The 25,226-nt window shown below is 45.1% G+C and overlaps 1 protein-coding gene across 3 annotated transcripts in view; it reads right to left on the bottom strand.

Moving 5' to 3' along the window:
- Positions 1-2,260: 2,260 nt before the first annotated feature.
- The window catches only part of LOC306938933 (extracellular matrix protein 2-like), a 38,919-nt gene continuing 15,953 nt past the window's right edge, over positions 2,261-25,226 (bottom strand). For 2 of the 3 annotated variants that reach the window (XM_079523311.1, XM_079523312.1), the window contains exons 11-12: positions 9,167-9,493; positions 2,261-5,329 (exon numbers count right to left, since the gene is read on the bottom strand). In XM_079523311.1, coding sequence (XP_079379437.1) covers positions 5,164-5,329; positions 9,167-9,493 — 493 coding nt within the window. In that variant the 3' untranslated portion in view covers positions 2,261-5,163. The remainder of the gene's footprint in view (positions 5,330-9,166; positions 9,494-25,226) is intronic. The other variant, XR_013791803.1, reaches the window with a different exon arrangement.

Here is a 25,226-nt window from a genome sequence, read left to right as displayed (position 1 = left end):
CAGATCAGAACTTGAAATATAAAATAAATGCCCGGGGTCCAAAATTAATTAGCGTATTAAACACTGAGGCTACTATTTGGAAATATATATACTCAAAAAGGTTGTCAAATAATTGTAGTGGAGTAAAAGTACAATATTTGCTGGAATGTAGTGGAGTAGAAGTAAAAGTACTGAAAATTGGAAATACTGAAATCTCTCAACATTGTACTTAAAGGACCACTTCACCACTTTTCTTATCTTCATATAATTGGTCCTCACTAATGATCATCAACTGCAGGCTTTCTATTCCTGAAAAGTTGCAATGCGAAAATGGAAGCCATCGTTCTCACGATAATACAAATCTAAATACATTTTAAAACAAATCTTGTTTTAAAAAAAAATCTGCCTAATGATGATGTCACTGGTGGATGTGTGTCCGAACTGCCCAAAGCCCTCCTATGAGACACAGACTGAGTAGGAAAAAATTGTGGTGTTTTATCATGAACATTAGTGAGGACCAATTATATGAAGAGATGTTGAAAAGTGGTGAAGTGGTCCTTTAAGTACAGTATTTGAGTAAACGTACTTAGTTTCTTTCCACCACTGAAAATATGTAGTCTTTTAGTATTAGTCAACCAGAACAGCAGTGCATGCCCGATGAAACTGTCAAGGACAGCACTGCTGTGTAAAACTGTCTTCTGTGAACCTCCCATCAACCCTCTGCTGCCAACATAAATATATATCACACTCACCCCTTACTGTACCTCTCTATTATGACACATACTGTACATACTGAACACATACGTCTCTGTCGGCTTGTATGTTCAAAACTGTTATACTTTTCAAGAAATGGACAATGCCATTTCTTTCCAGAAATACTGAAAATAGTAGATCTTCAAGCTCACGTGTTGCATGGCGACAGTGGCAAAATATCGATGGGTCTGGCAGTGAGTTTATTTTAATGATGTTTAGGACACAAGAAACACTTTATTTCCTGGGGGTTTTGTGTGTGTAATGTGTGTTTTTTATATATTTGAGTCATGACGCCATGTTCATGACCAAAATTTGTCATGAAAATGTGGTCTCACTTCCTTCCTGGACTACAAGTCACACCTCCACGCAGCCTCTCCCTTTCCACATGGAGGGCACCAAAGCATTATGGTCATTAAAGGAATTCAGCAATCCAGTCAAATCCGAGTCAAACACACAGACAGACAGATTATTTGGCCATGGGGTGCACATTTCAAATTGTACTACTACTGTTATCTACCACAAATACTATTAACATTGAGTGACTGCGGTTTCTTTTCTTTGCACCACCAACATTAGGACAATAAGTAATCAAACTACATGCTGGAACGCGCTCCTCCGTCCTGCAACTGCGATACATGCAGACTATTGCGTGTGCGTTCGGGGGTGGGGGCTCACACACACACACACACACACACAACACACCTGACTGACGCCACAGTGACTGACGTCACCTACATGTTTAGGGGGCCCTCCATGCAGCAGACCAGGGGCCCCTCAGGGCTGACAGGAGGGGGGGGACGGGACAGGACCCTCAGGGCTGACAGGCAGGGGGCACGGGGGGGACCCTCCAGTGCGTGTAATGGCTTGTCGATGGATGTTTATGTACCAGCTCATCTGGTGACAGCTAACAGGGAACATGGACCGTGTTTATATCTTTCCCAATGGTCCTTTCAAGCGGCCTCGGCGTTTTCACCATACATTTTCACTTTCCCCTCAGCGATTTTCTTTCTTGGAAGGTGAACTGGTTTGGGCCCGGGCCCAAACCAGTTCACCTTCCCACGGTTGTACTTTTGACCCCCCCCCCACGCACACACCCCCACCCTAAATACTGCAATTTAATTCCACTTAGCCTGTCCAAGTAATAATAAGTAAAATGAATGTACCTATAGCTAAGTTGTCCAAGCTCTGCACCATGGGCAAGCTGCGATGTGCTGTGAGCTTGTAGATCGGCTATTTTCAGAGCACAACGCCCGAGTGCAACCAAGCATAAAATGACTTGTCTTTTAGTTCTACTGGATCTACACTAGTACCCCCTTTTAGACTAGTTTTTATTTGTTGACTAAATTGTCAATGTAATTAGTCTTAGTTTTAGATTAGTTTAGTTTTTAGTTTTATTTTCATCAGTGAAAAAAGGTAGCCGACGAACATTTTTCCTCATAGTTGTAGGAAATCGAGGAAATCCACACTGCATGTGAGGTATTCAAATGACCTCAAACCTGAATTACGTTTTGGAAAGGCACAAGGCATAAAACAACTTCCATTTATTTTGCATTCACAACCCTGTCATCACTGTCAGCATTGTGTCAGTGTAAGTTACATTAGTTCAGTGTATAAAATAAATTACACATTTTGTACAGATGGATTCAAAACACTGAACGTCGTACTGACTGACTGGATGCATTAAATGAAAACAAAACAGACCCACAGGTAGGTTACAGTAAATGGAACGATAAAATGAGAGCTTTGTTCGACTCAGTCTGCAGAGGACACACGATGAAGTGATTTCCTCGCAGATTGTGAAATCTTGGAGTGATGATAGTATTGGTTTACATAGATGAGAGGAAAAATATGTCATATGATAATAAATGGAGGAGACAGATTAATAATAGGAACTCAGAGGAGTCCTCGCACGTGCGTGTCTGCCTCTGTGTGTGTGCACGTGTGTGTGTGTGTGTGTGTGTGTGTGTGTGTGTGTGTGTGTGTGTGTGTTTATTAGCAGATTTATTCACCCAGCTGGCGGCCGCTCAGATGCTCATGATGATCACTCACACCAGGGCTCCACCGGGCGCGTCAGCGTCGTGTCAGCGTCTCCGTCACCGTCAGGGAATGTTCCCTTTTTAATCAATGAAGGGTGGCTCCACTGCCCGCATTGCGTTGCGTTGACGGAGACGCGACGCGTGCATTCAAATTGAACCGGTGCGTTTTTTGACGCACGCGTCGGAGACGCAACGCGTCCGGTGGAGCCCTGGCGTCAGGGGGGATACGTTACGGCACTTTTCACACCCATTTGTATGTCACGGACCAATTTGTCAAGTCACGACTCGAGTAAGTTGTGACTCATGACTAGGCATGTAACGATATATCGATTTTCAAAAAAGGGGGGCTAGTGAATTATGGTATGTGTGATATGAAATGTGAGCTTTAATCATATTCCATCATTGGAGAGAAATGAGACATATTGTAGAGCACTGTAGGGAGCTGTGTGTGTCTGTGCCCAGGTGATGGTCGTTGATGCTCATCAATACATCAAGGAAGGCAATTATGTTTCTGCACTGTCAAATAGATCTACATCTATCCTGAGATGCCATCAAAGAAAGCTTACATGTTAACTCGAGCTAGATTCTACACAAGAAAGCATGTTTACAGTTGTTGCACAGAAATGAAGTAATTTTACAGAAATGAGACAGACTCCATGTACATGCAGTCACTTTCAGTAGTAGAGGAAGGCAATTATGTTTCCGCACTAATGCTACTTCTTTTGCAATGTAGTTAAATAAAAAATGTGAAATAAAAAACGGTAATTTTGGAAAATATTTTTTGTTTAAAATATCGTGAAAAATCATATCGTGAATCTCATATCATGATACGAATCATATCGTGAGTTGAGTGAATCGTTACATGCCTACTCGTGACCCATAAACTATAGTAGCCTACTTAAGACCATTTTTAAAATATTATATATATATTTTTTAACATTTCAGACAAAATAGCCAATTTTACACACAGGTTGCCAAGATATCCCTATAGTGTCCAACTATGGTGTATCCCAAGGTGCTACTGGAAAGGCTAGATGGCTCGCCCGCGCTGCTGGCCAATGGAGAGCGACGTCACCACATGGCGGCCATCTTGCTACAGGTAGCTCTCCCACTCCTAACATTGTGTCTATGGGGCATGTAGGCCTACTGTTTAAATAACCACTCCTAACCTTGTGTCTATGGGGCATGTACTTTTTAAATAACCACTCCTAACATTGTGTATATGGGGCATGTAGGCCTACTTTTTAAATAACCACTCCTAACATTGTGTCTATGGGGCATGTAGGCCTACTGTTTAAATAACCACTCCTAACATTGTGTCTATGGGGCATGTAGGCCTACTTTTTAAATAACCACTCCTAACATTGTGTCTATGGGGCATGTAGGCCTACTTTTTAAATAACCACTCCTAACATTGTGTATATGGGGCATGTACTTTTTAAATAACCACTCCTAACATTGTGTCTATGGAGCATGTACTTTTTAAATAACCACTCCTAACCTTGTGTCTATGGGGCATGTACTTTTTAAATAACCACTCCTAACCTTGTGTCTATGGGGCATGTACTTTTTAAATAACCACTCCTAACCTTGTGTCTATGGGGCATGTACTTTTTAAATAACCACTCCTAACATTGTGTCTATGGGGCAAGTACTTTTTAAATAACCACTCCTAACATTGTGTCTATGGGACATGTACTTTTTAAATAACCACTCCTAACATTGTGTCTATGGGACATGTACTTTTTAAATAACCACTCCTAACATTGTGTCTATGGGGCAAGTACTTTTTAAATAACCACTCCTAACATTGTGTCTATGGGGCAAGTACTTTTTAAATAACCACTCCTAACATTGTGTCTATGGGACATGTACTTTTTAAATAACCACTCCTAACATTGTGTCTATGGGGCATGTACTTTTTAAATAACCACTCCTAACCTTGTGTCTATGGGGCATGTACTTTTTTAAATAACCACTCCTAACCTTGTGTCTATGGGGCATGTACTTTTTAAATAACCACTCCTAACATTGTGTCTATGGGGCAAGTACTGTACTTTTTAAATAATCATAACGTGCTATACATTTTCAACCGAGTTTGGTTTGGTTTGTTATAAACGTCAGATGATGCTGCATACTATAATGGACTTTCATATAAAAATAACTTTAAGCAGATAAGCACCCTGAATCATAGCCACGTTGATAGTGTTTGTAATAAACCAAACGGTAAATCCGTCATGATTTCAGCGAGTTAAAAGAGTGTTTTTGTTTGAGCTGATCACCAGCTACTGTACCACAGAACGTACCAGAAAAGTTCACTGAAGCAAGATGGCCGCCGTTGAACGACGCCGGAAACTCCGCCTTGCGCCATCTAGCCTTTATATACGTCTATGCTTTAGCCCCCTGCATGCTGTGGCTGTAGAACCAGCCCGTTGGGGGCGCTCACACAGGACAGGCTCCTCTTGGGAATCTGCGTCACGTCCAGAAGGTTGTTCTCCAGGTGCAACGACGTCAGCAGGGAGGCTTTACGAGGGTGGCACAGCGCCCACTGCTGGAGAGACCTGCAGCCCGCACGCACACGCACACGCACACGCACACGCACACGCACACGCACACACACACACACACACACACACACACACACACACACACACACACACACACACACACAGGGATTTAAGTCAATTTAAAAGTACAGTATACACACAGACTAGAGCCAGGGGTCCTCAATGTTTTTCAGGCCAAGGACCCCCTTAGCTGAAAGAGAGAGGTGAAGCAGGGACACCCCCCTCCATTACATGTTGTATGAATTGTATGGCAGATTAAACTTTTTCATGAATTTCATAGATGGCGTCATAGACAAGACTTGTGTAGAGTTGTGTTGGATTCATGTCATTGTGTATTGACAGTTAACCACTTAAACCCTCGATACTTAGAAAACGTCATTCTAATGCGAGACATTAATGTTGCCCTCAAAATCGGGATTCTACGGTTCAGTGGTTAATCAAAGAAACCCCCCACCACCCCCCCCACACCCCCCACCCCCCCATAGTAACTCTGAGGACCCCCATAGGGGTCCCGGACCCCCTCTTGGACTAGACTACTTAGGCGGAAGATATTATTTTTATTCTAAAATGGATAGCTACAGTGGTGCCGTATGAGGTGGAGACATCACACATTATGGGCCGAGACATGGACTCTCACAGCACAGCAGGGAAACGCCCTGGACAGACGGCGTCTACACAGGAATGCTACGAGTGGCACTTATTGGTGTCCCGTGGACGGACGGACCACATCAAAAAGGAGAGGATGTCTACGGGAGCCTCCTCCTATACCACGGGTCACAGACAAGGTCAGCCAGGGACAGAAGGAAGGATGAGGCTGGTTCGCCATAGACATAGAAAGGTATAGACGCCTCCTTCGGCTCTGGGGCTTGTGTATCTCGAGAGTAGGGCAACATGGGGGCAATGCTAAGGTAGGAAGGGGAAAAGGTGCATCTGAAATGAGTCTAGTTTTAGTTGACTAAATCTACAGTTGATTTGGTCAACTAAAATGTATTTTGGCGGGCCTTGATGGCGTCGTAATGGCTGATCTACAAGCTACAGATCCACCTGTTGCACTGCAACACGTTGTGAGCTTGTAGATCAGCATTTTTTTCTGAGCTCAACCAAGCATAAAATTACCGGCCAGTACACTGAAAACAACTGGATACATTCCCGGTGCATACTGTATATCAGGGGTTGGCAACCTTTTTAACATTAAGTGCCATGTTTTTATTTTCTTGATAGTCAGTGTCCATCTGATTTTGATCGTCCATACACATGGCAATATTTATTTAATTTTCTTCTTGTTTAAAAATATATTCTTTCACATCAGGATGTATGATTGATTAGACTCAATAACCCACAATCTCCCAGAGTCTCTCCCTGGACAGAGTTCAATGAATGTGAATTTGAATGAATGTGGAATTATATGCAGGATGTAATTTTTATACTCATGTGATCATGAGACTGGACTTAATTTCCAACTAAACATTTTTTTGAATATTTAATTTAAAAATAAAAATCCTCTCTCTCTCACACATGCCAATGTGCCAGTGATCAACCTTTGCTGTGCCAATGTTGGCACCAGTGCCTAAGGTTGCCTACCCCTGCTGTATATCATCTGGAGGTGCACCTCCAGATGTCCGAACCTGTCTGAACCGGAAGGACCATGTACTGGCCTTAAGAGGACATTGTTCACTCTTACAGTACTTTTTAACAGCGGGCGAGCATCAGCCGACACATTGCCCCAATCGCCCATCATTGCCCGAAAAGATGAATTATTTGTATCTTTTCGGGCAACGTTGCCCCGCCCACTTTTCGACCATCGCCCGTTCGAGTGCTATCGCCGTATAGTCGCCGGGACCCATAGATAAATAATGCACTTCCGGGAAAATTCGCCTGGCTGTCACCCTGCTGTTAAAACGTACTGTTAGCCAAATTCATGGTAAACCACAGCCTCTTGTGGCATATTGCTTTATTAATTACTCTATCAAACCTTTTATTCACAATTGTATTTAAAAACACTGCACACTTGGGCAAAGGGGAATAATGAATTTGCAAACTTTACATAATGGGCATTTCTGGGCACGCTGCCAAAACAAGCCCAGTGATTGGGTGATTAGTGTGAGATTATGCTTCCCAGGGCTCTAATTGGACGCTTGTTTTGCCAGCAAGAAGCAGGAAGGACACAAGGGTTCTCTCACCCACACGGACGGAGCCCACCTGATTGGCAGCCTCAGGGAGACGTTGCCCCCGGTGACCAGTTGGGACTGTTAACACTTCTCTCTCTATGGTGTCTGTAGGGTGGGTTTTACAGTACAGTGGAGGCATGTTGTGCATCCATTATGGTTGTTTGTTTATCATGATAACAAACATAATATGAATCCATTATGGTGGTATGTGGTAAAGTCATGAGGACGTCCAACTGTTTAACTTGGTTTGTACAGTACGGGAGGCTAACGTCCAAGATGTCAGACATGGTAGCATTTACACAGACCCCCCCCCCCCCCCTCTCTTTGCTACAATGTAAATACGTAGCCCTTCATGGGAACTAATGGTTGCCAAGCCATGCAGGCCCATATAGGTCGGGGAGCGTATCTCCTGTTTCTGTAGCTAGAGAACTTGGGGTCATGTGATCAGTGACATCACGTTGGTGTACTCTGCAGGCTAAAGAGTACACCTAGAAATGAGTGATATTCCCCTTTAACAGAAAAGCTTGTGACAAAATAGCAACTCCATCGGATCGCTTTGGACATACAAGATGTCCGCCCGACGACAACACCAAAGCCCTTACAGAGCATTGAAAGTAGCAGATCCACAAGCTCAAAGCGTGTCACTTTGTGCCGTTTCGAGCTTGTGGATCTGCTCCTTTTGATGCTTTTGTGTGACTCTTTAGTGTGATAAAGTAGGGTGTTATTTTATGAATAAAACAACAAGTTAGAATACAGACATTTAAGAGGTTTCTGCCCAACACATTACTTCTCACGCACCATATATCTTATCTCAGGTACTAAAAAGAAGGAAAAAAATCACACCCGTGTGAACTGAGTGGTGCAACTCCCCTCTCCCCCCCCCCCCCTCCTCTCTCTCTCTCTCTCCCATAGGCCTATCTCACAGCCCGCTTTCCACGCCCACTTCCGGTAAATAGTGGTGTCTTTAACATTAGCATTTACACGTTTTTTTCTCTGGAGAATCTAAGTACATTTTCTAATGTAAAAATGTGACAGACCAATATTATTATGAAGCAAACAAGATGGTAAATCAGCTCGAACAGATAGAACAAACCTTACCTTGAGAAAACAAAAGTTGTAGACTTCTTAAATTACCTCTGTTAACATGTAGCGTCTATGGAGTGACGTCACGCTATCACCACTAACCCCGAAAGGGGGCGTATTAAGGGGGGCGGGGAAATTCTGTGAGATAGGCTTATTAGCAGGGCAACAGTGCAGCACTATCTCTCTCTCTCTGTTTCTGGCGCAACAGCGCCACTTTTGCCCCTACTGCTGTCACATAGGTTAACACGAGTCACATAGGTTAACACAGACATTGCTGTTCCTTGGAGTGGTTGCACCACTCAAAAATAGTAAAGCACACGAGGACCCATACAGGGAAAAAACCTTTACTTACTGTACTCTTTGTGGATAATGCTAAGGGACCTTTCAGTTGTACTTTTTGTAGCAAAAGCTTGTACTGGTAAATATCTAAGACCCACACAGAAGAAAACCCTTTACCTGTACTTTTGGTGGTAATATAGTGCTCAAACTTTCTTTTCCTGAGTGGGTCTTGATGCTTTTGTGTGACTCTTTAGTGGGATCAAGTAGGGCAGTGGCTTTCAACCAGTGGGCAGTGGCCTACCTGATGTGGTTGCCATCCAGTCGCAGGACCCTCAGTTTCTTAAACATGGGGATGCGCGCGGGGACCGTCCTCAGCCGGTTGTTGTCCAGCAGCAGCTCCTGCAGCGAGCGGAACAGGCCCAGGAAGGACAGCCGCTCCAGGCCCTCGTCCCCCAGGTCGTTGTGGGACAGCTGCAGGCTCTCCAGGCCCGGCTGGAGGTGCCGGAGCACCTCGGAGGACACACGGCTGATGGTGTTGTGCTGGAGGCTGAGCCGACGCAGTCTGCGCGGCAGGTACTGGGGCACGGTGGAGAAGCGGTTGTACGACAGGTCCAAGGATTCCAGGGCGCTGTGTGTGTGTTTGTGTTTGGAGAGAAAAAAGTGACGTCAAGTTATGGACTCACTGCGACATTGAACAGAAAGTGAATGAATTAATGAATGAATGCTTTATTTCTGTGATTTACAATTACATGGTTAGAAACTTAAATTTATTTTTCATAAACAGAGGTTCATAATAAGCGTTGGCTGAAGCCAACGCTTATTATGCCCACCCTTTTTACTTTTACTTAGTTACAGACAAAACAAAACAAAACAGAGAAAAAAGAAAACAATTTTTCTGAACTTAGTTCAACAAAGCGAACAACAAGCAAACTGAAAACCATAATCAGAGAGAGAGAGAGAGAGAGAGAGAGAGAGAGAGAGAGAGAGAGAGAGAGAGAGAGAGAGAGAGAGAATACATTGAAGCGATTTAGCTGAGAAGATGGGAAAAAGAGAGAAACATTTTGTCAAATTCACCCTTTGGCATTCAACTACTGTAGCCTTGAATTGATAAGAAAGAGCACACTGAATCACAAACAGATTCGGCAGCCATTCAGACAGACAGACAGACAGACAGACAGACAGACAGACAGACTGACTGACTGACTGACTGACAGAGACGGAGAACAGACACCGCTGAGAGACAGGGACTTGAGCGCAAAGCACAAGGAACCGAGGTGGCGTCACATCACTCCAGATCCAAGGACCTGTCCACTTTGCAGCAGTGTTTTAGAATGCACAGGCGCAGGACTTAGAGACGGGGCTCGCCACTTTCACTCTGCCTCCAGGGCGCCTGACTGCTGAGGGCCTCTTTGTTTTAATAGCTCTGCCTCACTTCTGGACTCCCACAGCTGGAGCCCACGTTGGCCTGTTGTTGGCCCCGGGTGGGATTTCAGAGCGGGAGGGAGGCTACGCTGGAGGGGGGGGGGGGGGGGGGGGGGGGATATATTCCACAGTGTAGGAGAGTGGGGGAATAGAAATAATGAACCCTGGGGGGTACACAAAGTGAGAGAATATGAGGGTTTAGGAACTTTAAGGGCTATATACTGTAGGCTTGGGGGGCAGAGATGTGCGGGCTGCACGTGAAGGGGGGGACGGGGGAGGGGTGGAACAGATTGTTCAGAACTAATAGGGAGGTGTTCTGGGATTGGTGCAGAGACAGAATTAGGAGCAAGTGAGGAAGAATCGTGATAGAATTGCATTATATTGTGCAGGTTGTTTATATCTAACCTTCACTCACAGGGGTCATCGCCATGCTGGCTGGTGGTGGACATTTTGTGGTTTTGTGGTGGACAATATGTTTTTTGCCATGGACATACAAAATGTCATACATATTCTGGAGAAAATCTAGACACTTGTGATAGATCATTTTGAGTTATGGTAGATCTGCTATTTTGGTATTTTTGTGGACTTGTGTCAATGTTTCCTTTTGGCCCAGACTGTGTTCTCCTTATCCTATTTATGTCATGTCACCATCCACAGGCCTAATCATCTCAGACCTATATTATCCGTTATATTATTATATCATTTATATTATGGATTTCCTGACGCCACCTTCAGATTTTAATATCTTAGTCAGTCTCCATACTGTCTGCCTGTGGCCACAAAAGTCACCATACTGTAGTGTGCTGTTTTGATTTTAGGTTACATGCAGCTGCTTCGATATCAGTGTGGCCTTGGGGCCTAGTGAGAGAGCATTTCTCTCTGGTAAGAGTTCACCGCTAACAGGGAAGGAAATGTTATCTTCAGGTTGCCATAGCAACGCCAGCCTCAGCGCTTTCCCGGTCTATGGCTCTCCATGACGGAACTAAGGAAGCTGTCCCGATATCAGTCTCATCAGCTATGTGCTGGTCCAATGAGCGCTCGACACCCAGTGCCAGCGTGGCATAGTGGAAATTAACTGTCTATTCCGCCAATGAAGGTGTATCAACAACTGACGTATTCTACAGTATTAATGCCATGTGAAATGAATTGTTCGAGAGAGACTACCCTGTGCCTGCTTGTGGTACAGGGGAGAGTAATTTGGCTGTATGTGGATCTGTTCTGTCTCTCTGATCTGAAAATGAATAGACACTAAACCATAATCTGCTGACTGGACAATCCTTCTTCCTGGTGGTGTCATCTTTTTTATTGGTTACTTAAAGGTATTTTTCTAAAAGAGTATTTCCTGCTCAGATCAACTTTTGGAAGTTGTTCTTTCCTGCTTAAAGTAATCCTGTTAAAGCTAATTGTTAACTTGGTCATAGGCTCTCTGCCTAGTGTTGTGGTGCTGAGTATTCATCAGTACTTTTAAATACTTTCTTAGAAGTATTTTTATAGTTATAGCCCTGTGTAGCTCAGTAATTCAGTATTATACAGTCCTTTATATCCTTGGAATCATTAATTGTCCCTTCTGCATTTTATATGCAACTAAATGGTTTTATCTTAATTATAAATCCATCAACTTGGCATTCAGTAATTGGGTCTAAGTGTATAAAAGAAAATCAAAAATGTGCCACGAACAAGACCAAGTCTTTGCCACGGACACATTTTGTCTGTGTACTGACCCCTGTTCATTGTTCACCCCTGTTACCTTACTTTGTTCATCTTTGTGCGTAATAATATATGATATGATATGTTGTAGCTTGTAGGAGCCAATATGTCTCAGCCAGGCCTATTGTTTTGGTTCAGCTTGTCCTCAGAATAGAAGAACTATGGTCTGATCTCTGTGCTCGCTGGCAGAACCAGCATACCGACGAGTGTGGTGTGGTGGAAACAGAGCTACACTTTCTAACCTGCCCAACTATACCAAGACATCAGAGACACACATTTCCCACAGATTACACACACCCAAAGTGAGTTTGAAACTATATGACCGACGACAACAATCTGCTATCAGCAGCAAGATTTGTGAACTGTTGCGATAAAAGGTTATGGAATACAAACACTAAGGACTACTATCTGTATGGAGTAGAACTCTAGACCTACAGTACTGCACATGTAAACAGACCGTTAAACACATCTTAAATGTGAGGCTTTTTTGTGACTGCTATTTGTTTCAAAAAAGCTTTATAGCCGGTATAACATGTGTATGACGCAATGTGACATAGCTCTGTTTACACAATGCTGTACGCCCTCCAACTGTATATATACCGTCTCCATTTTCAACTGGTTTTATTATATTTTGACACTTGCTTTGGCAATGTAAACGTGAAATGTTTTCTCATGCCAATAAAGTCCTTTGAATTGAATTGAGCGTTATTGTACTCCCTCCCCATGACATCATGCATTGCATATTAAAGCATAACCAACACAAGCACCTTGAATGTTATCTCCCATCTCCTCTTGCCTCACCAAATTGCTGATTCCTACAGACTTCCACGACGCAAGGTGGTAACAATGGCATTTTTTTTAAAGATAGCATACAGGGGGATTAACTGATCGTATGCAGCTGTGTGCATTTACAGGGGGCGCGGAGACAGCTCACAACACGACAGAAAGCTCATTTCCTGTTCCCCAGGCACCCACTTCACTTACAGACCATAAATTGTGGAACGACCAATGCAGTGGTAGATCGAACACCGAACAGCTAGGGCCAATGGCATGCGGAGCGCAGCCGGGCGGGAGAACCAATGAGGTGTGAGCGAGGAGAGAGGGTGGGGCATGATGCGTGTGTCGTGGATGCTGACATAGACACATCAGCGAGCGCTCACTTCCCAGCAGTGCATGGTGGAAAAGTACTCACATTTGTTTACTTAAGTAAAAGTATCAATACTGCAACGTAGAAAACAAGTAAAAGTCTGGAATTCTAAATTTACTTGAATAAAAAAGTACAGAAGTGTTGGTCTGAAAATGTTCTTAAAGTTCCAAAAGTAGGGAAGTACTCATTGAAATTGAAATACTCCAGTAAAGTAAAAGTACCTCAAAACTGTACAGTACTTGAGTAAATGTAATCAGCCACTTGCTTCCCGGCACTCTTAAACGTGTCTGAATCAATCAACTCTGACCTCTCGACACGCCAACACGCGCCACCACGACTCTCCTCAGAGTGGCTTTGAAGCTCATGGGAGCTCCATGAGTCACGTTCGTTCCTTGTTGTGGGCTTTCATAGAGACAGGAGTTACCGGATGCATCGGAAACAAACAAACAAACTGCCAAGGAGTGGTTACTGCTGGTCCATATTCAATTAACCCATTAAAACCGGGAGAGCATCTGTGACATTACTATTAACCTTAATTGCGAACGCAAGTCGCAGTTTACTATGAAAACCTGCATGTCGCGTCCGACTGTTGATCTGACCTCATCAAACCCTGTGCATTCAAGACACGCTCCATATATGGCCATAGTACAGAATGCACTCCATGTGTTGATCTGACCTCATCAAACCATTAGATCTCCATATATGGAGCCGACTTGTTCTGACATTCCATAATATGTTGATCTGACCTCATCAAACCCTGTACACTCAAGACACTCCATATATGGGGCGTGTCATGGAGAAGACTCATCACCTCCTAGATCTTCATATATGGAGCGACCAAATTTTGGTGTCCAAATAAAAAGAAAAATGCGGAAGTAGACCATTCTTCCGGGTGCTTCAAAACGCCACTGAGCAACTGCAGGAATCCTGGCCTGGGTTATACAGGCCTTTGTGTACAAGGGCATCATAAAACATCACGTTAATACGACCATAAAGAGTTTTACTGAAACAGAGATGGGGACGCGATGAGGGCCGGGGAAACGAGAGAGAGCACAATGACAACATTTAAATAGAAACACGCAGAGGACATTATGCAATTAAAGCAACAAACGCACACCAAGTACAATAATACTTTACTGGAGTATTTCTAATGTTCAATACTTTTACTTCTACTACATCTCAGATCCAAATATTGTACTTTTACTCCACTACAATTATTATATAGTTACTTTACTAAATATATATGAACTACTTCAACTTTCTATATTTTCTACAAGCTCACAACGTGTTGATGCATTGTGAGCTTGTATCTTCTTGTACTTTCACAGAATTGTGTTATTTCGATCAACGTTTACCTGTTACTCTTATTACCAACATCAATACAGCATGGAATTGTGGACAAAATTGTATCGAACAACAACAACATATTCAAGGTTTTGGGTCTGTGAGGCTACATCTCATCAAATGGTGGTCCGTGGCTCAAATGCCGAATAAATAATGGACCTTGATATAGTAAATAAATGTAGATGAGAGGTTTGTGGTTGCGTTCCAGCAGTGTTTCAGAGTATGTGGAACAGTCTGACTGCGTGCCAGGCCAGATCTACAGTAGCCTTGGTACCCAGGCTTTTATTTTCGCCAGCCTCAGACCCAGGCCGACCGGACCGGGGCGTGTCCTCCAGAGCCGGAAAAACGCTTTCACTGGTTTCTCAAATTCACTGTATACCGTACGTCTGTAACGTCTACTGCTGTGCTGTCTCTGGCGACTAAATCCCTCCCCAAGCCATCAATAAAACGTATCTCATCTATCACACAACATTTACATACTGTATGCACAGACCACACGTGTATACACTACCTACAAGCACGCACATGGGCACACACACACACACACACACACACAGGCATGACGATAAGCGCGCGCACACACACACACACACACACACACACACACACACACACACACACACACACACACACACACACACACACACACACACACACACACACACACACACACACACACACACACACACAGAGAGAAAGACCTTCTCTGTCTCTCTCGCTCTCTCACTGTCTCTTTAAGGTTGCATTATTACTTCATTATTATTTCATTATAGCCTAGTAGCCAAAAAGTTAACCCGGACATGTTGAGTACACCAAGGTTTTATGTTAGAAATGTTTAGTATGGGTCCCCAGCATGTAGAAACCTCCGGATGCTAACTTGCATATGTTGAGCAATTTTCATAATTGGCATAATTTGTGACCATACCATTAACAACTATAGAAGGCAAAATATTCAAAATTTCATCATGCTTTATCTAGCATGTGATGTGTCAAACTAGGGGGTTTTCATGATGCTGAATCCATTCCAAGCATTAGTTTTGCAAAAAAACACTCATTGGGCTTAAAACGGCCATGCCCACTTGCCCAAATGTGCTGACATCATCAATTTGTGATGACGGCATTGGCCGTTTTTATGAGTGTTTTTCTTGCAAAACTAATGCTTGGAATGGATGCTACATAAAGCATGATGACATTTTGAATATTTTGCCTTCTATAGGTTGTAATTGATATGGTCACATATTATGCCAATTATGAACATTGCTCAACATATGCAAGTTAGCATCCGGCAGTTTCTACATGCTGGGGATCCATACTAAACATTTCTAACATAAAACCTTGGTGTACTCAACATGTCCGGGTTCACAATGGGGCTCTATGGGCTGGCTACTAGACTATTAGTAAAAGCGGTTTTGATAACAACACTCGCATTAACTGCAGGAAAGCGGGGAATTGTGATTTTTTTTAAAAAAAGTGCTCCGCTAAGGCTAAGGAAATTTCTCCCCCCGTCAAGAAGTTGGTGTGTGTGTGTGCGCAACACACGGCCAACTGTAATCAATCCGATGGTCCATTCCTCTTCGAGGAGCTGGAATCTATTAAGATTTAAGAACCATGATGACACACGCGCACACGCACACACACACACACACACACACACACACACACACACACACACACACACACACACACACACACGCACACACAGAGCCCCCTTCTGCCCGAGTTCAACTGTGCCAGCGTTACTCAGACACACTTATGCAAGTTGGCACACTAAGTGGGCAAGACAGGCCTGCCAGGCAGGCAGGCAGGCGGGCAGGCGGGCAGTGCCAACAGCGCCAGCCAGCCGAGGCGAGACCGGACCTAACCGAGTGCCCAAATGACACATCAACATGACGGATGGGCTCTCGACAGAAGGCGTCAGCCAAGCATGGCCCGATCGGCCTGCCGAGGATAGCCGATCTACAAGCTCACAGCGTGCTGTGTCTGTGGCGCGCTGTGAGCTTGTAGGCCGGCTATTTTCAGACACGGAGCATGGCTGAAGTATGAATCAGGCTTATGTCTGGATATTATTCTTCAGGATATTATAAACTGATTTGTCAACGGATGATATGAGGGAACATCACGGCCCATTTGTCAAGCTGATGGAGGGCGGCGGGCGCACCGTTCAGTGCACGTTTGGAATCACTGCACACAAAATATGATTTTAATCATTTACTACTGTCTGTGTGTACAGTATGCGTGTCAGTACGACTGTATGGCAACAAATATTGCTTGTCAGAAATCTTTATTTAGTTTGAGATGAAACAATGCATGTTGCAACAATTTGGAAATTGGTCTGCTGCAGAGCTACAGTATGAAACACCTCTCTCTCTCTCTCTCTCTCTCTCTCTCTCCCTCCCTCCCTCCCTCTCTCTCTCTCTCTCTGTATGTCTGTGTTTGTATCTCTCTTTCTTTTTGTCTCTCTCTGTCCCCCTCCCCCTACATCATTGCCTGTCCCTTTAGGCAGAACACTTTAATATTGCTTATTAAAAAGTAAAAACCTGTTGGCAAAAGCCATCAAGAATCTGGGACATTTCCAAGTTTTTTTTTGTTAATGACTTCTTGGCAGCACAGCACACAGTATCATCCAAAAAAACTTAAACAGCTAGTATGAAGCAATAATGCCAATTTTCTGATAAAGAACATAATAATAAAATAATAAAACGGGGCACGGTACATTTGAAAGCATATTACCAGTAATGCAATTATTGTGCTTATGTAGATTTATTGTTGGATGGATGTAAACGAAGACAAACCATGCTGCTGTGTTGATTTTGACAGGACATTTGTTTCATTTAGTTTTAGTCACATTTCAGTCATCTGAAAAGTTTTAGTTTTAGTCTTGTTTTAGTCAGAAGTCTACTAAATATAAGATTTTAGTCGACTACATCTACGGTTGATTTTGTCGACACAAAGGCCTTGATGGCGTCGTAATGGCAGATTTTACACTTGGTTGTGTAGCTCAGCCTGATGGCTTAAAAAGTCTATTATCTCCCCCGAATCACAGGGATATCACTTTGGGTTAGTGGTTAAGATGTTGGCTTTCCACTATGCCTAAACCTAACCCTATTTCTAACCTTAACGTCAGTAAAACTATGCCTAAACCTAACCTTATCCCTGACCTTAACCTCAGTCAAACTAAGCCTAAACTTAACCTCAGTAAAACGGTGCCAAAACCTAATCTTATTCCTTAACTTAACCTCAGTAAAACTATGCCAAAACATATTTCTAATCTTATTCTCAGTAAAACTAAATACAAGAATACAAGAAGCGTGCGGTTGACGGGGAAAAGGAAACTAGGGGCGAGCGTGTTTTTGGTGAGCCTTCCGGTTACCCCCGATGGCCCTCTGAGCATCGTACTGTGTAGTAGTGTTACCCCCGATGGCCCCTCTGAGCATCGTACTGTGTAGTAGTGTTACCCCCCATGGCCCTCTGAGCATCGTACTGTGTAGTAGTAGTGTTACCCCCGATGGCCCCTCTGAGCATCGTACTGTGTAGTAGTGTTACCCCCCATGGCCCTCTGAGCATCGTACTGTGTAGTAGTGTTACCCCCCATGGCCCTCTGAGCATCGTACTGTGTAGTAGTGTTACCCCCCATGGCCCTCTGAGCATCGTACTGTGTAGTAGTGTTACCCCCCCCATGGCCCTCTGAGCATCGTACTGTGTAGTAGTGTTACCACCGATGGCCCTCTGAGCATCGTACTGTGTAGTAGTGTTACCCCCGATGGCCCTCTGAGCATCGTACTGTGTAGTAGTGTTACCCCCCATGGCCCTCTGAGCATCGTACTGTGTAGTAGTGTTACCCCCCATGGCCCTCTGAGCATCGTACTGTGTAGTAGTGTTACCCCCCATGGCCCTCTGAGCATCGTACTGTGTAGTAGTGTTACCCCCCATGGCCCTCTGAGCATCGTACTGTGTAGTAGTGTTACCCCCCCCATGGCCCTCTGAGCATCGTACTGTGTAGTAGTGTTACCCCCCATGGCCCTCTGAGCATCGTACTGTGTAGTAGTGTTACCCCCCATGGCCCTCTGAGCATCGTACTGTGTAGTAGTGTTACCCCCCATGGCCCTCTGAGCATCGTACTGTGTAGTAGTGTTACCCCCCATGGCCCTCTGAGCATCGTACTGTGTAGTAGTGTTACCCCCCATGGCCCTCTGAGCATCGTACTGTGTAGTAGTGTTACCCCTGATGGCCCTCTGAGCATCGTACTGTGTAGTAGTGTTACCCCTGATGGCCCTCTGAGCATCGTACTGTGTAGTAGTGTTACCCTCTGAGCATTGTACTGTGTAGTAGTGTTACCCCCGATGGCCCTCTGAGCATCGTACTGTGTAGTAGTGTTACCCCTGATGGCCCTCTGAGCATCGTACTGTGTAGTAGTGTTACCCCCGATGGCCCTCTGAGCATCGTACTGTGTAGTAGTGTTACCCCTGATGGCCCTCTGAGCATCGTACTGTGTAGTAGTGTTACCCCTGATGGCCCTCTGAGCATCGTACTGTGTAGTAGTGTTACCCTCTGAGCATTGTACTGTGTAGTAGTGTTACCCCCGATGGCCCTCTGAGCATCGTACTGTGTAGTAGTGTTACCCCTGATGGCCCTCTGAGCATCGTACTGTGTAGTAGTGTTACCCCCGATGGCCCTCTGAGCATCGTACTGTGTAGTAGTGTTACCCCTGATGGCCCTCTGAGCATCGTACTGTGTAGTAGTGTTACCCCTGATGGCCCTCTGAGCATCGTACTGTGTAGTAGTGTTACCCCTGATGGCCCTCTGAGCATCGTACTGTGTAGTAGTGTTACCCTCTGAGCATTGTACTGTGTAGTAGTGTTACCCCCGATGGCCCTCTGAGCATCGTACTGTGTAGTAGTGTTACCCCCGATGGCCCTCTGAGCATCGTACTGTGTAGTAGTGTTACCCCCGATGGCCCTCTGAGCATCGTACTGTGTAGTAGTAGTGTTATGACAGACAGAGTTATGGAGTTATGGAGAGGACATGACGGAGAACATGGTTGACGTGGTGTTAGAGGCTGCAAATTGGAATTGATGGGTTCATGCACTGCCAGAAGATGAAAGGAAATACGTGTGTGTGTGTGTGTGTGTGTGTGTGTGTGTGTGTGTGTGTGTGTGTGTGTGTGTGTGTGTGTGTGTGTGTGTGTGTGTGTGTGTGTGTTAAAAGGTAAGTAAGAAAGCAAGTTAGTCGTGCCCTGAGGAAGAGCAGCTAATTTCACAGCTCTCAAGAGCGGCATGATTTATGCTCAGATAATTGTACAGTCTGGTACAATACACACACACACACACACACACACACACACACACACACACACACACACACACACACACACACACACACACACACACACACACACACACACACACTGAATTTATGCGTACTGTTCACTCTGCACATTTTTAAAGCGCACATAATCATATGCACACATTCACACTAGCTGAACAAAGGCAGGCTGGGCCCTCCTGTCCCAATACACACCGTCCCAGACATGTCTGAGGCAAGTCTGCAGAATGAGACGATTAACAGCATTATATCCTCTCTCTATCCATTAAGCTGAGCCACGGACAAATGAGAAAACTATTATTATTACTGCATAACGTATGTGTGTACTGCAAACGCGCGCACACACACACACACACACACACACACACACACACACACACAGTCGTACACGCGCACACACACACACAGTCGCACACACACACACACACACACACACAGTCGCACACACACACACACACACACACACACACAGTCGCACACACACACACACACGCACACGCACACACACACACAAGTTTTGTAGAGGAATCCACGGAGGGGTGCCCTGGGCGCAGCCATTACTGAGGTGTAATCAGCACTGAATAACTACACCTGGCCAACAGGGCACTGCAGCCATAGAGGGCACCACTCTGTGTATTCGTCTATCCTTGAGGGATGTTTGGGACGTAGATTTTATGAATGCCATTTAAAAAAAAGGCCATCCCACATATTTAACCCCACACACACAGTGGTACTTTTTCCACCACCGCTGTTCCCCCCCCCCCCTCCCATCCCTCACACCCTGCCTGGCAGGAGGCTACAAAAACACTGGCTCTGTCCGTCAGATCCAACCCTCACTAACCAGAACCAGCATGATCCGGTTCATTCTCATCTTCCCCTCTCTCTCTCTCTCTGATCTCCCTCCCCCCCCCCCCCCCCCCCTCTTTCTCTCCGTCTCTGCATAATGTCCTGGTCATTTTAGATCATGGTCTCTGAGCCTGTCTGTCACAATTATACACACATTAAACACAAATGTGCAGTAACGGACTATGACGGAATAATGTCAATAAATGAAGCCCGGTTAATAATTTGCAATAATAATTACGCATTTCATTTCCACTTCAATGAGTTTCAAATCTCTCTCTCTCTCTCTCTCTCTCTCTCTCTCTCTCTCTCTCTCTCTCTCTCTCTCTCTCTCTCTCTCTCTCTCTCTCTCTCTCTCTCTCTCTCTCTCTCTCTCTCAACACAATGCAGAACAAAGTGGTTCAACATGGCATGGATTAAGTCTCACACGTCCTTTTAGAAATTGATCAATGACATCTAATCTGTCTGTTGGAAGTCATTGCTCTTCTCTTCTTTGTGCGTGCGACTGTTCTTGCCAGCCTTGATGGTGACACAGTATTGAGGTTTAAATTAGTTAATTGGTCAACATGAATCCAGCGCCCGGGTGGCACAGTGGTAAAAGTCCCTGCCCACCACCACGGAGGTTGTGGGTTCAAATCCACCATGGTGCAACCGACTTTGTGGGTCGTACATATAATTGGCCCGTGTTCAAGTGATATGGGTCATTGCACGTACTCCTACGGGCTGGGGGGCCGCACATGTCAGCGGGGAGTGTTGAGTGGGAGGAGTAGGACGAAGGCCCTACAGCTACATCCTCCCGGTGGGGGCTCCTCACTGAGTGGGAGGAGTAGGACGAGGGCCATACATCCTCCCGGTGGGGGCTCCTCAGTGAGTGAGAGGAGTAGGACAAGGGCCCTACATCCTCCCGGTGGGGGCTCCTCAGTGAGTGAGAGGAGTAGGACAAGGGCCCTACATCCTCCCGGTGGGGGCTCCTCACAGAGTGGGAGGAGTAGGACGAAGGCCCTACATCCTCCCGGTGGGGGCTCCTCACTGAGTGGGAGGAGTAGGACGAAGGCCCTACATCCTCCCGGTGGGGGCTCCTCACTGAGTGGGAGGAGTAGGACGAAGGCCCTACATCCTCCCGGTGGGGGTTCCTCACAGAGTGGGAGGAGTAGGACGAAGGCCCTACATCCTCCCGGTGGGGGTTCCTCACTGAGTGGGAGGAGTAGGACGAAGGCCCTACATCTTCCCGGTGGGGGCTCCTCACAGAGTGGGAGGAGTAGGACGAAGGCCCTACATCCTCCCGGTGGGGGCTCCTCACTGAGTGGGAGGAGTAGGACGAAGGCCCTACATCCTCCCGGTGGGCGCTCCTCACTGAGTGGGAGGAGTAGGACGAAGGCCCTACATCCTCCCGGTGGGCGCTCCTCACTGAGTGGGAGGAGTAGGACGAAGGCCCTACATCCTCCCGGTGGGGGCTCCTCACTGAGTGGGAGGAGTAGGACGAAGGCCCTACATCCTCCCGGTGGGGGCTCCTCACTGAGTGGGAGGAGTAGGACGAAGGCCCTACATCCTCCCGGTGGGCGCTCCTCACTGAGTGGGAGGAGTAGGACGAAGGCCCTACATCCTCCCGGTGGGGGCTCCTCACTGAGTGGGAGGAGTAGGACGAAGGCCCTACATCCTCCCGGTGGGGGCTCCTCACAGGCAGAGCCAGTAGGATACAACAGCAGTGACAACACAGAAATGTGTGCGGAGGAATTCATTGGCATAACGACTAAATTAGGGAGAACAAGGGGGTGAAGGCTACTCTAAATAAAAATCACACTTGTATTAAGTGATGGGCGCAGCGAGGGCAGTATTTATATCAGCCAGATGACGTCTTTTAGCCAGATGACGGCCAATTAGGTGGTCCGTCCGTGGCTCAAATGCCACATAAATAATGGGCACTTGATGTGAAAATGTTTGAAAACCACTGGTTTTTAGTGGTTAAACGTCCAGTCTGGTCTTAAGTTAAAGTTCAGTGATCTATGGTTCTGTTCTCGAGGTCAGCTTTCTAAAATAGCGAACCCCACTAATGAGCCCGCCGTGCACGCACAGTGGAAGCCTGGCGCTCTAATGAGATCACGGGTCAAATGGGAAAGGGTCAAAGGTCAAATGAGCGCATCATGGCAGTGGAGGCGTCACACTGCTGCCTGGCTTATGGGCTTTAAGGTTTAAGGAGAACTCCATTAGGACTGACCAATAAATATTGGTTTTGACGTTTTACAGTGTTGTTTTGTTTTACTTTATAAGTAAAAGTATCAATACTGCAATGTAGAAATACTCTGTTAACAGGGAAAGTAAAAATAATATTGGAATCAAAATGTTCTTAAAAGTACCAAAAGTAGAAAGTACCCATTATGCAGTGAATGTCTTCAAATGTATATACATATTTTCAAAATAGCAGATCTACAAGCTCCTTATGAGCTTGCAGATCGGCTCTTTTCAAATTGGCCGAACTAGTAACTGAAGTTTTCAAATAAATGTAGTGGAGTAAAAGTACAACAGTTGGACTGAGATGTAGTGGAGTAGAAGTAAAACTATTGGAAATTGGAAATACTCAAGTGAATTACAAATACGTGGAATAAAGTGAGGAAGAAGCGCTGCGTGGTTATCAGTAACTGCAAACAGGTGCTCGTTGGAGAGGGTTGGATAATAGGTAAGTTCCTTCCTCTGTGGTAGTGGGACAACGCAGACATCAAGTGCAAGAAATAGGGGTGAACTCAAAGAAAATCCAATGCACTCTGTTCAGTACAGTTTATTTTCACGGCTCAGCTTAGGCAAAATGTAAAAAACAAAACGACCTACGCGTTTCGGCTGTGAAGCCTTCATCATCGTCCAATGAATAAAGTACAAATATCTCATATATATTTACAGTACAATACAGTACTAAGTTATTTTATTTGGTTAAAATAAGTGTTAAAAAGCTCTATATTGTGATAGTACTCATTGCTATAGACTAGAGTGTTTGTTCAGTAATAGGAGTCTCCATGTCTCTCCAGATTTTTATTAAACAGAAAATGCATTTTCAGAAGTTACTTTCCACCCGTGTCTGTCCATTAAGCCTGTGCTCTAAATTTTGTTTTTCACCAGCTGTTGCGGTTCCCGTCCTCCATGCACGTTTGGTTAATTATCTTCCTAATTTCTTCCTTCTTTTGCTTTGTTTTATTTCTCTGTGTCTTTCAGACCGTGCGTGGTTTTATTTCTCTGTGTCTTTCAGACCGTGCGTGGTTTTATTTCTCTGTGTCTTTCAGACCGTGCAAGGTTCCTGGGAGTGCATCAGGCTTTCTAGAGAGAACAAAACAATCTCTCTCTTTTTGTTGCATTTTTCTCTCTCTGCCTCTGTTCCCCTGAAGCTCCCACTGTGGTTCACAAGGATCCCAGGGAGCGAAGAAAAAAACCCACTGGAATTCACTATATTTAAACAACACACACACACACGCACGCACGCACACACACACACACACACACACACACACACACACACACACACACACACACACACACACACACACACACACACACACACACACACACACACACACACACACATACGTGCGCGTGCACACACACACACACACACACACACACACACACACACACACGCACACATACGTGCGCGTGCACACACACACACACACACACACACACACACACACACACACACACACACACACACACACACGCTCTCTCTCTCATTCTCATCGAAATGCACAAGGTCAGCTGTCAAAACTTCCAAGATATGTGTCCATGCTTGTGTCTGTGTGTAAGTAAGTGTGTGTGTGTGTGTGTGTGTGTGTGTGTGTGTGTGTGTGTGTGTGTGTGTGTGTGTGTGTGTGTGTGTGTGTGTGTGTGTGTGTGTGTGTGTGTGTGTGCGTGCGTGCGTGCGTGCGTGCGTGCGTGCGTGCGTGCGTGCGTGCGTGCGTGCGTGCGTGCGTGCGTGCGTGCCTGTGTGCCTGTGTGTGCGCGCGCGTGTGTGTGTGTATGGACGTGCGTTCGGCTGTTTGTGCATCTGTGTCTCATATATTCGTTTATATTGAGGACTTTTATTTGGATTTATTTATAATTTAACCTTTATTTAACCAGGCAAAGGCAAAGCTTAAGAACAGAATCATTCTTATTTACAACTGCGGCCTGGCACAAAGGCAATATCAGGCCTCTTGAGGAGAGTGGGGGAGGAAAGGGGGCTAAATAAAGGACAGGCACGCTAAACAACAAACAGAACTACTAATCTCACATTGAATCTATTATCATATACAGTCAATCATCACTTAATCCGCTGAGGACAGACATCTTTGTGAATATATATGTGTTTTGTTTCATTCTAGAATGACAAGGGGACACATATACTGTGTTATTGTGAATCTCATTATGTGTTCTTAAAAATGAAAATAACGAATAATATATATGCCTATATTAAAAAGAGCACACAGTTTAGGAGGCCAAATAAAATAGGAGTCGAGTTGAAGATACCAAACTCCAGGGCTCCCTCTTGTGGCTGACAGGGAGGACTACAACACTGTAACACATTAGATATTAACTGCTGCAATGCACTCTGTTG

Source organism: Electrona antarctica, assembly GCF_951216825.1.
Source record: "Electrona antarctica genome assembly, chromosome: 2".
Taxonomy (NCBI): Eukaryota; Metazoa; Chordata; class Actinopteri; order Myctophiformes; family Myctophidae; genus Electrona; species Electrona antarctica.
Note: the sequence above shows the minus strand (reverse complement) of the source record. Positions and strands in the feature narration are given on the sequence as shown.